Source organism: Stomoxys calcitrans, chromosome 4, assembly GCF_963082655.1.
Source record: "Stomoxys calcitrans chromosome 4, idStoCalc2.1, whole genome shotgun sequence".
In the NCBI taxonomy this organism is placed as follows: Eukaryota; Metazoa; Arthropoda; class Insecta; order Diptera; family Muscidae; genus Stomoxys; species Stomoxys calcitrans.
Window position 1 is genome coordinate 166,128,490 of NC_081555.1, and position 13,570 is coordinate 166,142,059.

Below are 13,570 nucleotides of genomic sequence, written 5' to 3' on the forward strand. Positions count from 1 at the left end.
TAACCTAGGTCGATTAAAGAAGAAGAAACAGGCACTCCATGGAGCAGTTGGGCTGCATTGCAAGCTTTCCTATGCTTCCAAAATATGTTTTCTTATTTAGTTGGTTTAAAACATTAAAATAGAACACATCGTCTAGCCAAAATTACAGAGTTCTCAATTGAAAGAAATACACAGGAAATTTTGTCAAAATGATTGCGGAATATTTTAATGATCGCGACATATTTCTTACTGGTGGTTCAGGTAAGTACAATAAAATACATTAAGTTCAGCATGGTTGGACTTTGCGTTATGAGGAAAGAAGGTCAAAGACACGTATATCAGCATTTTGAAATTTTACATGGTATGGTAATGGAGAATTTGGTTTCCTTATTAAATATTTTGTAAATATTCGGCTAAGTGGTAACCTCAAGCGCCCTACTAAAATGGACCATCAATGAGTCACTTGATGTCAAACTTTTTATAAAATTGGACTTAAACAAAGGATTCCCGTTAATGGGATGTTTTACTAAGGTTTATACAGGCAACTAAAACAAGTGCAAAAGCGTGCTTAGTTCGGCCGGTCCAAATCTTATATACCCTTCACCATTGATCGCATTGACGAGTTCTTTTCCCGGTGTCTCTGTTTAGGCAAACAAAGTAAAGGGAAGGATAAAAGAAAAGAATTGCTATGCTATTGGAGCTATATCAAGTTATGGTCAGATTCCGACCATAATGGAATGAATGTTGAAGACCATAGTAGAAGTCATTGTGTAAAATTTCAGCCAAATCGAATAAGAATTACGCTCTTTAGGCGATCAAAAAGTAAAATAGGGAGATCGTTTTGTAGGGGATTAGGCTATAGACCGATTCAGACCATATTTGACACGTATATTGAAGGTCATGTTGTACAAATTTCACCCAAATTATATAATAATTGCACCCTATAGAGGCTCAAGAAGTCAAGATCCCAGATCGGTTTACATGGCAGCTATATCAGGTTATGGACCGATTTGAACCATGTCATGCCAAATTTCAGCCAAATCGTATAAGAATTGCGCCCTCTAGAGGCTCAAGAAGTCAAGACCCCAGATCGGTTTATATGACAGCTATATCAGGTTATGTACCGATTTTAACCATACTTAGCAAAGTTATTGGAAATCATAACAAAACACATCATGCAAAATTTCAGCCAATACGGATAAGAATTAAGCTATCTAGTGGCTCAAGAAGACAAACATGGATCAAAACATGGATCGATATGGCCCATATACAATCCCAACCGACCTACACCTATAAGAAGTGTTTGTGCAAAATTTCGAGCGGCTTGCTTTATTGCTTCAAAAATTAGCGTGCTTTCGACAGACAGACGGAAAGAGGAACACAAGGACGAACGGACGGACGAACGGACGGACAAACAGACGGAAGGACAAACATGGATCGATATGGCCCATATGCAATCCCAACCGACCTACACCTATAAGAAGTATTTGTGCAAAATTTCGAGCGGCTTGCTTTATTCCTTCGAAAATTAGCGTGCTTTCGACAGACAGACGGACGGAAGGACGGGCGAACGGACGGACAGACAAACAGACGGAGGGACAGACGGACGGACGGACAGACAGACGGACAGACGGACGGACAGACGGACGGACAGACGGACGGACAGACGGACGAACAGACGGACGAACAGACGGACGGACTGACGGACAGGCAGACGGACATGGCTAGATCGACATAAAATGTCACGACGATCAAGAATATTTATCCTTTACAGGGTCTAAAACGAATATTTTGGAGAGTTACAAACAGAGTGACGAAATTAGTATACCTCCATCCTATGGTGGAGGGTATAAAATTGTTCTAGAAACAAGCACATCGACACAGTAAAGTTTTCCGAGAGTTTGGAGTTACTAGTCATAAAGTTTGCATGTATCACAATTTAGTATCATACATCTTACTCTACAGAAATTTCAATTAGCATTGAGATCAAATAAGGTCTCACCTAGCCTTGTAAATGAGTGTAAGGAAGAACTTTCAGATCGCCATTAGCTCTAATGGCCATAAAGAACTTTACCCAAATGAAAAGGCAGACGAACTAGTAAGATCTGGATCCTCTTCTAAAGAACTTACGATCTTGAAATACTACTGGTATTTTATATCAACTGAGACCAATAGTGATAGGGCTGGAACAGTCTTAAAGCTCAGTGTCCCTTGTCCATCTAAATTGACAAAACCTGTTGCTGACTGGCCTATTGAAAATCATGCAAAGCATTTTAAACTTTCCTACAATGACCACTGCTGCAATTGCAGGAATTAGGAGCACAATGCAAATTTTCCCATGAACATTTCATTAAGGCACATGAGAAAACACATATTAATGAGTGCTGTCCGATTCACGTTTAAGCCCAATGATAAGGGCCTCCTTTTTATAGCCGAGTGCGAACGGCGCACAGTGGAAGAAAATCGAAAAAATTGGTACCCTTTCTAACGGAGCGTATTTATACCCTACACCACTACATTGCAACAGGGTATTAAAAGTTAGTTCATTTGTTTGTAACACCCAAATGAAAAAGAGAGAGAACCATTGATAAGTACACCGAATGAATCAGAATCACTTTCTGATTCGATTTAGCTATGTCGGTATGTCTGTCTGTCTGTCTGTCCATGTCAATTTGTGTACAAAGTACAGGTCGCAGTTTTCAATCGCTCGTCTTCAAATTTGGTACAGGCATAATTCTCGGCCCAGAAACGAAGCCTATAGAAATTGGAAAAAACGGATCAGATTTGGATATAGCTTCCATATATATGTTCGTCCGATTTTCAGTAATAATGCAATAAAATGATCATTTGTTAACCGATTCTCTCGAAACTTGGCAGGAAGGATTTTATTCTGACTCTAGACAATAAAGGCGAATTTCATAATAATCGGTTCGGATTTAGATATAGCTCTCATATATATATATATATATATATATATATATATATATATATATATATATATATATATATATATATATATATATATATATATATATATATATATATATATATATATATATATATATATATATATATATATATATATATATATATATATATATATATATATATATATATATATATATATATATATATATATATATATATATATATATATATATATATATATATATATATATATATATATATATATATATATATATATATATATATATATATATATATATATATATATCGCCCGATTTTCACTCCTATAGCCACTGCAAGCGCATTTATTGACTAATCTTCCCGAAACTTCGTACTCCACTCCAAGTGAATTGTTTGACAAATCTAGCCAAAATTTTGCGCAACGCTTTCCTCGACGACTACCACATTATCTGAGCAGTTTGCTCGAAATCGGTTCAGATTTAGATATAGCTCCCATATATATGTTCGTCAGATTTTGGGTAATTTGCAATAATTTTGTCATTTGTCAACCGTAATTATAACAGTTGGAACATATTTGGTCGCCGAGGTCCATCAAAATGGGTTCAGAATTGGATATAGCTCCCACATTGTACTTAAAGGTTCGGTGTAGGGTATTATACAATCGGCACCGCCCGACTTTTGCCCTTCCTTACTGGTTTTTTGTATTATAACTTAGTGCATTTTTTTGTAGCATCCAGACGGAAGAGAGACAGACCCATTAACAAGTATACCGATCGACTCCGATTCGATTTAGCTATGTCCGTCAGTTTGTCTGTCTGTCCATCAGTTTTTCTGTTTCTCTGTCAATGTTAATTTATGCACAAACTGCAGATCGTAATATTCATCCGATAATATTTCACAAGCTGTGAAAAAATTTGTCAACGCCGACTATATGAAAAATCCGCAATTACTTTTTGGGCAACCCAATAATTAAAATTGGAAAAAATCGGTTCAGATTCGGATATAGCTCCCATATATATGTTCGACCAATTTGAGTAAATTTTCTAAAAATGTGGTCATTTGTTAACCGATTCCATCGAAATTTGGCAGGAAGTATCTTTATACCCAACCACCATAGGATGGGGGTATACTAATCTAGTCATTCCATTTGTAACACCTCGAAATATTGATCTAAGACGCCATATATTCTTGATCGTCACGACATTCTGAGCAGAACTACCCATGTCCGTCCGTCCGTCTGTCGAAATCATGATGGCGGTCGAACCCAAAGAGCTAGCCGCTTGAAATTTTACACAGATACTTTATATTGATGCAGGTCGTTGCGGACTGCAAATGGGCCATATAGGTTCAGATTTGGTTATAGCTCCAATATAAACCGACCTCCCGATTAGATTTCTTGAGCCTCTGGATGCCGCAATTTTTGTTCGATTTGGCTGAAAGTTTGCTCGTAGTGTTCTGTTATGGCTTTCAATAACTGTGCTTATCGGTCCATAACCTGATATAGCTGCCATATAAACCGATTTGGGATCTTGATTTCATGAGCCTCTAGAGGGCGCATTTCTTATCCGATTCAGTAGAAATTTTGTACAACGGCTTCTTCCGTGACATTCAACATTCGTGTCTAATATCATCTGAATCGATCTATACCTTGATAAAGCTCCCATATAAACCGATCTCTCGATTTGCTTCTTGAGCCCCTACAAGGGGTATATCTTATCCGAATGGACTGAAATATTACAAAATGACTTCTTCAATGTTCAGCCTTCAACTCAGTTATGGTCCAAATCGGTCTATAACTTGATATGGCTCCAATAGCATAACAGTTCTTGTTCATTATTCTTTGCTTGCCTAAAAATAACTACCGCGCAAAGAACTCGACAAATGCGATCCATGATCCATGCTCAGCCGAACTTAGCACGCTCATACTTGTTCAGGTCGGCCCAGATTTGGATATATCTGCTATCTATACCGATCTGCCGATTTAAGGTGTTGGACCCATAAATGGCGAAATCCTAACTTAAAGGATTTCGCCATTTAGGTGTATGTCAATAGTGGCATGGGGCGGATTATTATCTGCACCCTCTTTTCAACATAACCTTGCTTAATTTAAAGATGATCAATTTTCCAAATTTTTAAGGAAACATTCCCTTTGGCGATAGATATTTTCCTTTATAATAAGGATTTCTTATTTTTAATGGTAGGTTAATAAATCCTTAACTAAACGTCTTGTTATTAAAAACCTTAAATGTTGACCATCGTCGAAAGTTGGGAAGTTGACCTTGGGGCAAGACAACAGTGAACCGTAGCTAAAAATGCAAAAGAGCCTTACAAATAGGAACGTCTTTAAATGTTAAATGTTTAAATGTTGAGACGTCTGTTCTAGCCAAAGACAGCAAAGCAGTAGACCTCTTAAGTCTAGATTAGGCCACATAGTTTTGTAATGCTCACAGCCGCCTCTTTGTGACCATCTATCATTCGTTGTCCTTCTAAAAACTTAGCTTACATGTCGCTAGAGGCATACCCACAGATTCCAGTATCCCTGAAATGTGTAGGGTAGTTCCTAGTCTCGCAAGCTCGTCCGCTTTTCCCTGGGATTTATATGCGGCCCGGCACCCAGTACAGGTGAATTTTGAACTGTTCAGCCATCTCGTTGAATGATCTGCGGCAGTTGAGGGCGGTTTTTGTGTTCAGAAAAACGTTCTCCAGGGGTTTAATGGCTGCCTGGCTGTCTGTGAATATATTTATGTCAACCATTGTTATGGCATTATATCTTAGCCATTCCACCACTTCCTTAATGGCAAGGATCTCCGCTTGATACACACTGCAGTGGTTAGGCAACCTTTTCGATATGACCAGTTCTAGATCTTTAGAGTACACCCCAAAGCCCACCTGGTCGTTTAGTTTAGAGCCATGGTCATGTCCGTTAGTAAATAAGACATTTTATTTAAAATAGCATCCTTATTTTAAAGTTGTGGTTTTTTGGCTCGTTTTTAATGATAAAATCCTGAGAACAAGGAAAAATCTTAAATTTTTGGCCAACTTTTTCTTCAGTGCACAATTGCGATCCATGGTGAAGGATCTATAATTTACTTGTTTTTATTTTGAAATTTCAGGAATTGTTGGAAAAGCTGTGATTGAAAAACTCTTGCGATCCTGTAATGTGCGTAAAATTTTTGTGCTTCTGCGTCCCAAAAAGAATTTCACAATAGCTCAGCGTTTGGATACAATTATGAAAGAAAAGGTGAGGAAAGAATACAGTTGCATAAAAATTTATGGAAATAGCTCTCCTCAGCAGAAAGAATTTTTGATTTAACATTTTTTTCATCGAAATTTTTACCAATTGTGGAGTTTTTTTTTTTCATTTTTTTAGATTTTTCGTCGCTTGGTGTCCGAAAAGCCTAATGAGTTCCATGACAAAGTTGTACCCATCCCGGGGGATGTGGAACTACCCCTTTTGGGCATAAAACCCGAACACGCTCAGCTTATGGCGAACGTCTCCATTGTAATTCATAGTGCGGCGACAGTACGTTTCGATGAAAGTCTTAGGGATGCCATCAGATTAAATGTTGGAGGCACATTGGAAAATTTGAAATTTTCGGAAACCCTTAAAAATCTTGAGGTCTTTATGCATGTGTCCACTTTCTTTAGTAATCCATATTTGGAATATGTGGAGGCCAAGGTCTATGAATCGGCCATGGACTGGAGGTTTTGTTTGGATTTGTGTAGAAGAGAAGATATAACAGACGACATGATTGATGTTTTAACAAGAAAGTAAGATTTATTTTTTATGTGGAAAGATAAGAATATTTTTTAAATCCTTATTTAGGCTAATTGTTGGCTTTCCCAATACCTATTGCTTTACCAAAAACTTGGCCGAATCCATGGTAAATTATTATGGCCAAAAATTACCGGTGGCCATTTTTCGTCCCTCCATTGGTAAGTAGTGGACTCTTTATTTTTGATTCTTTATCACTCACCAGATTTTATTTTGTCTTATTGCAGTAGTGCAAGCCGTCGAAGAACCAGAACCTGGTTTTCCACCCTCATTGACCGGTGCCATGGCTGTCTTTGTGGCTGCCAGCGTGGGCATCATGAAAGCCATTCCCATGCCCAGAGATCAATTTCTGGATCTGTCTCCCCAAGACATAACTGTGAAAACATTGCTCTACTACATAATGAAGACGGGCACGGAACATGCAACAAATGAATCCGCCGATGTCCCAGTTTTCAATTTATCCGTTTATGGTCACAGTCCCATTAACTTTCCAGAATATATCGAAATGGCAGACGAGTTTTGGAACAGCATACCTGTGGAAAAAGGTTTTCTGGCGCCAGGTGTAACAGTCACCGAAAATATATATCGATATATGTTTGTGGTAAGCTGATAGGACATAGTTAACTTCTTTCTTTTAATGGACGTGAAACAAGTAAAAACAAAAAAAATTCTTCCCGTCCAAATCCTGGGAATCCACCACCATGGATTAAACATTTTCGCAAAATATCTAAGTTAAATATCTTTCGTACCACATTTCTGGGAAACCAGGCAAAAATTGAAGATTCGGGGCAGGGATTAGGAGCGGAGCGCAACAAGCCTATTTTTGCCTGAGCGGAAGTGGAGCGGGAGCGGAGCCGCTTCCATTCTTAAAACCCGCTCCGCTCCAACAAAATAGAAATTTCTAAAATACACATTTTTATACCCTCCACCATAGGGTGGGGGTATACTAATTTCGTTATTCTGTTTGTAACACCTATGACCCCCTTAAAGTACATTTTCTTGATCGTCATGACATTTCAAGTTGATCTAGCCATATCCGTCCGTCCGTCCGTCTGTCTGTAGAAAGCACGAAAACTTTCGAAGAAGCAAAGCTAGGCTCTTGAAATTTTGCACAAATAGTTTTTATTAGTGTTGGTCGGTTGGGATTGTAAATGGGCCAAATTGGTCCATGTTTTGATCTTGGGTCTTGACTTCTTGAGCTTCTAGAGGGCGTAATTCCTATCCAATTTGGCTGAAATTTTGCACGAAATGTTTTATTGTGACTTCCAACAGCAGTGCTATGTATGGTTCAAATCGGTTTATAACCTGTTGCTAGCTGTCATATAAACCGATCTTGACTTCTTGAGCCACTCTTTTCCGATTTGGCTGAAATTTTGCATGAAATATTTGGATACGACTTCCAACAAGTGTACTAAGTATGGTTCAAATAGGTTGAAAACCTGCCATATAAACCGATCTTGGGTCTTGGCTTCTCGAGCTTTAAAGGCGCGTTTATAGCTCGATTTTTTTTGGAATATAGAACATTGACATGAATATTAGAACAGTGACATTCCTAGGGAGATTCCAGGGAATGAGAGGGCGGACGAGTGAGCCAAGTGGAGTTCGTCTGCGCCGGGCGGACCAAGCATCGGCCTTGCCTACGTGCCATTTGTCGATCTACTGAACACATAAGAGGGGATGGAGGTGTGACACGGTGGGAGGTTGCCGGACTCCAAAGGCGCTATGGCCGATCATCGACAGGAGGAGGACGACGAGAGAGTTGCTGGCGTTCGATAAAAGGTCGATGAGTACCTTGACAGGATTCATAACCGGACACTGTTCGATAGGCAGCATGGCGGAGCGCATAGCAATACCGCACAATGGCTCTTTAGGAGATGCCTCGAAGAGGATGAAGTGGAGACTATAGAGCACTTGCTGTGTTCATGTCCGGGTCTGCAGGGACGTAGGCTCTCCTTTCTGGGGAGCCATTTCTGCTGTGATCTGGGTGAACTTGCGAACGTACCCCGGGTAGGTCTCTTAAGATTTGTTGAAGAAAGAGGATGATTCCGTCGGGGTGTGCCATAAGGTACATCCGTGCATGCGTGGGGATGGACGCTTCTTACCCCCCGCTCAAGTTCTCCATTCCTTCTGTCTTTATTTTATTCGTGTATAATTTCTAGTCCGAGTTCTCATATTTTCTTTCTCTTCCCTTTCTGTCTAGGGTACCACAATGGGCTAAAGTAGCCTCCGAGTGAACTCACCTTTGGTGGGCAACCTACTCAACCTAACCTAATCTAGTCTAGAACAGTGACATCCTGTCAACATCAGCGACGAGTTTGGCGCTGATGGGACCTTATTTAGATATAGCTGTCTAATGGACCGATCTACCGAATTCGGGTTTTAAGACCATAAATGGCCCATTTGTTTCCGGATTTCGCTGAAATTTGAAACAGTGAGGTCCCTGAACTGAACATAGTTCAGATCAAACCAAATTTGGATGTAGCTGCCATGCAGACCGATCTACTGATTTAGGGTCTTTTTTTTAATTGGCTATGACAGAATATTTTTTCCACTAGCCGAACGTAGAATAGCGTTCCAAACGCCTCGGTCTTCTGCGCTCATTCTAAAATCTCTGACACCAAGTTTCCAGGTGTCCCCACAACTTGATCTTTCCATCGGGGTTTTGGTCTTCCCGGTTTGCGTGTGGTGTTGGCCTTCAAACACGGTGGTGTTGGCCTTCAAAAGACTTATTTGCTGGAGTTTCTTCAACCATTCTGACAACATGATCTAGCCAACGCAGACGTTGTATTTTGATGCGTGTAACTATGCTATCGTCGTAATGCAGCTCGTGGTTCATACGTCGCCTATATTCTCCGTTAACGCAAACTGGTCCATATATTTTACGAAGAATCTTTCTCTTAAATACTACAAGCACTGCCTCATCTGCTTTCACAAGTACCCATGCTTCAGAACCATATAACAGCACGGGTAGTATCAGTGTCTTTTATAGTGTAATCTTCGTCTGTCGAGAGGTGGCCTTGTTTCTCAATTGCTTACTTAGTCCAAAGTAGCGTCTGTTTGCCATTATTATTATTCGCTTTGTCTCAAAACTGGTGTCATTCGTTTCAGTTACGGCGGTGCCAAGGTAGATAAAGTTACTGACTGTCTCAAGTTGTGGTTCCGAACTTTCTCCATTTTCTTTATCAGCTCGGTTGTGGAAGACGTTTTGGGAGTTGAAACCATCCATTTCGTCTTATTTCCTTTTACTGCCAGACTCATTTTCACTGACTCTCATTCGATTCTTTCAGAGGGTGCAGTTACTTCTTCCGGTATCCGAACTATGATATCGATGTCGTCGGCATAGGCGAGTAGCATATGTTCTCTTGTGATTAGTGAGCCATATCTATTCACATCTGCATCTCGTATAATCTCCAACAGGATATCAAAGAGATCACACGATAGGCTGTCTCTTTGTCTGAAATCTCTTTTTGTATTAAATGGTTCGGAGAGATTCTTTCCTATTCTTACTGAGGAACGCGTATCAGCAAATGTCATCCTGCAGAGTTTTATTAATTTTGTAGGGATACCAAACTCAGACATGGCTTGAAATACCTTTGAACGTAAAAGAGTATCGAAGGCGGCTTTGTAGTCAACAAAGAGATGGTAGTTGTTGATTTGTCCTTCTGGGGTCTTTTCCAGGATTTGGCGGAGTGTGAATATCTGGTCTAGGTTAGATTTACCAGGTCTCAAGCCGCATTGATAGGGCCCAATTATCTCATTGACTTTAGGTTTCACACAATACGCTCGAGAGTATCTTGTATGCGATGGAGAGGAGACTTATTCCTCTGTAGTTGGCACATTCCGTCTTGTCTCCTTTCTTGTGTACGGGACATAATATGCTGACGTTCCAATCATCGGGTATGCGTTCTTCTAGCCAGATTGCGCAGATAAGCTGATGCATACGCCTTATCAGCGTGTCGCCTCCGGTCTTAAATAATTCAGCGGGTAACCCATCGGCTCCTGCTGCCTTGTTGTTCTTTAGTCGGGTCACTGCTACTTGGACCTCATTCTGTCTAGGAGGTAAACATTCTATACCATCATCAGGTATTGGTTCTGCGGTATCCTCTTCGCCGCTAACGTCGGACACTAGCAGTTTGGTAAAATGTTCTTTCCATATCCTCAGCATGTTATCTGTGTCAAGATTTCCTTCATTGTCTCTGCAGGAGGATGTGCCTCTCTCGTTTTCTCCCGATACCTCTCCTTCATCTGGCGCGTTGCTACTGATTGCAGGGATGCTCTATATGCCGCATTCTTGGCATCTGTAGCATCTCGACACTCTTGGTCGTACCATGGGTTTCTTGGAGGAGGCTTCCGGTACCCAAGTACGGATTTCGCGGCATTTTCCATGAAGTGGGCAATAGTTTGCCACTGCGCCATTTTATCATCGGAACAAGCAGTGCTTTCATCAAGCAGTTGGGTCAGTCGAGTGGAGTATGCCGCTGCCATTTGTTGTGTCTGCAGCTTTTCAACATCCAGCTTCCGTGCAGTGTCAGATCGTACTTTCCTCGCCATGTTCAAACGAAACCGAACCTTTGCTGTAACAAGGTAATGATCGGAATCTATATTCGCTCCACGGATCGATCGTACATCTAACACGCTGAAGGAATGCCTTCCATCTATCACAACGTGATCAATTTGGTTTCTCGTGTTTTGATCGTTTTTTGCCGCGGCGAAATCTATCAGACTCAACCCATTACTGGACGTTATCTCGTGGAGGCTAAACTTTCCGACTGTTGGACCAAAAATGTCTTCCTTCCCTATTTTCGCATTAAAATCTCCCAGAACGATTTTAATATCATGGGCGAGGCAGCGGTCATATTCTCTCTCTAGGCGCTTGTAGAAAATATCCTTGATCTCCTCGTCTTTGTCTTCCGTCGGGGCATGGGCACAAATAAGGCTGATGTTGAAGATTTTGGCTTTTAGGCGGATTGTGGATAGCCTCTCATCCACCGGAGTAAAGCTGGATACAAGGTGTTTCAGTCTTCGACTAACCACAAATCCATAGCCAAATTCATGCCTCGTGTTATAGCAGCTATAGTATAGTTCGTCACCGTTTGGTGTTGTAGTGACGCCATTCCCAGTCTATCGCACTTGCTGTGAAGGCGGTAATATCTGCCTTGTACTTCCCTTATACATCCGCCAGCGCTTATACCGGACCTTCCAGGTGCAGATCCGCAAATCATGGTCCTTTTTTCGTTTGCGTGGGTCGTCAACGTTGGGGGGGTCCGTTTTTACTATTCCTTTGTTTCTCAAAGTTTTCCGGGGGCGGGTTACTGGCCCAGCGCCCCAACCGCATGGGTTTTGTGGGAATGCACATATATCCCTCGTTGTGGCGAACCGCTTGCTCCAAGATCCGACGCTCACCTCCAGCCGCCCCTAACCTGGGAACAGACGCTGATGTTGGCCATTGGTTATTTGAAGGCGCCAATAACTCGCCTTGTCATCTCGAGTATCATTGGCAGTTAGTATTTTATTATTCCTTTTTTGGATTTGTCTATAAAGCGAAACCATACAAAGAACTTGACAAATGCGTTCCCAGTCGAACTTAACACTTTACTTCTTTGGTATGCAAATCTCCTATAATTATTTCTAGGATAATTAAACTATTGATGGCTCATCTTATCTAAACCATTGATTTTTTTTTCTAGGTTATATTCAAACAAATTCTTCCTGCATTCTTTTTGGATCTTCTACTTAAAATAAGTGGGCAAAAACCAGTTATGATGAAAATACAACGAAAAATTTTTAACGCATTGAAAATTATGAGACCATTTGTGGCCAATAATTATCGTAGCAGTGGTGTTAGCTATGCCAAGGATATGATTAAGGAACTAAATGGGTAAGTTTTTGAATAGGGAAATGCATTATCCTACAGTTTTGTTAGCTTAATTTAAATTAAAAATTAATCGCTTTCGGATTTATGATTGGACTACAAATAATTATCGTAGAATTTTAAGTTTTATTTTTTTTTTCTTTTTAGTTTTTTTTTATCTATTAATAATTACTCCTTTTTTACTTTCTTCCAGCACTGATTTCAATGTTGATGTTTTCGTTATTATGAAATCGACTTACGCTCATATAGGATATACTCGCGATATGATCTGTAAATGTCGCGAAATTCTATTAAAAGAGGATCCCTCAACTATACCACGGTCACGTTTAATTGTCAAAGGGTGAGTTAGATGATTTTGTATATCCAAAAAAAAGACAAAACTAAGTTCAACTGGCTAAAATCGTATTGAGAATAAAATTAAATTAAAAGAATATTCCCAAATTTTGTTTATACATGTATACCACATATTGAATTAACTTTTCTAAAACGCACCATCCACTAAATGACAATACATACTTAATTTTTTGAAGAATTTACATAAAAAATATAAATCTTGTTTTTTTCCTTTTTTGGTTTAGCAAAATTTTGTTGTATCGAGCCTTCCAAATTTTTGTGGCTTACAAGATTTATTGCCGTTGGATATATCCCATGACAAAAGAGTGGCATTTGGATCTGGATTGGAATGTCAATAACAGCACCACAATAAATGAAAGTTTTTTGTAAACTAAAGTATTTAGTTAACTTTTGGATAAGAAACTTAGATTAATACGTCTATCAATAAATTTAATGAAAGACTTAATAAAAAATTGCTACATTTCGATTTGCTACGGCATACAGTTTTTACTTAGGAAACCAAAATAACATTGGCTTCTCTAGTGTAACATCGAGTTTGTATTGTTATTGCGCTTGAAGTATCTATCAGACTCTTCTGTAATTACCATTGATTATCATTTGCAAATAACCGTTTGTCACCCCATTACCAACCCGACTTTGTTTAATCAATTTTATATTTCTTT

General features: G+C 39.6%; 1 protein-coding gene across 1 annotated transcript; it reads left to right on the forward strand.

The window, feature by feature from the left end:
* The first annotated feature begins 188 nt into the window (after positions 1-188).
* LOC106091136 (fatty acyl-CoA reductase wat-like) lies at positions 189-13,277 on the forward strand. The gene is made up of 8 exons (XM_013257561.2): positions 189-240; positions 6,021-6,148; positions 6,278-6,678; positions 6,734-6,843; positions 6,910-7,283; positions 12,370-12,560; positions 12,748-12,894; positions 13,133-13,277. The coding sequence occupies exons 1-8, from the start codon at positions 189-191 to the stop codon at positions 13,275-13,277; spliced, it is 1,548 nt and encodes a 515-aa protein (XP_013113015.2).
* Positions 13,278-13,570: the final 293 nt, after the last annotated feature.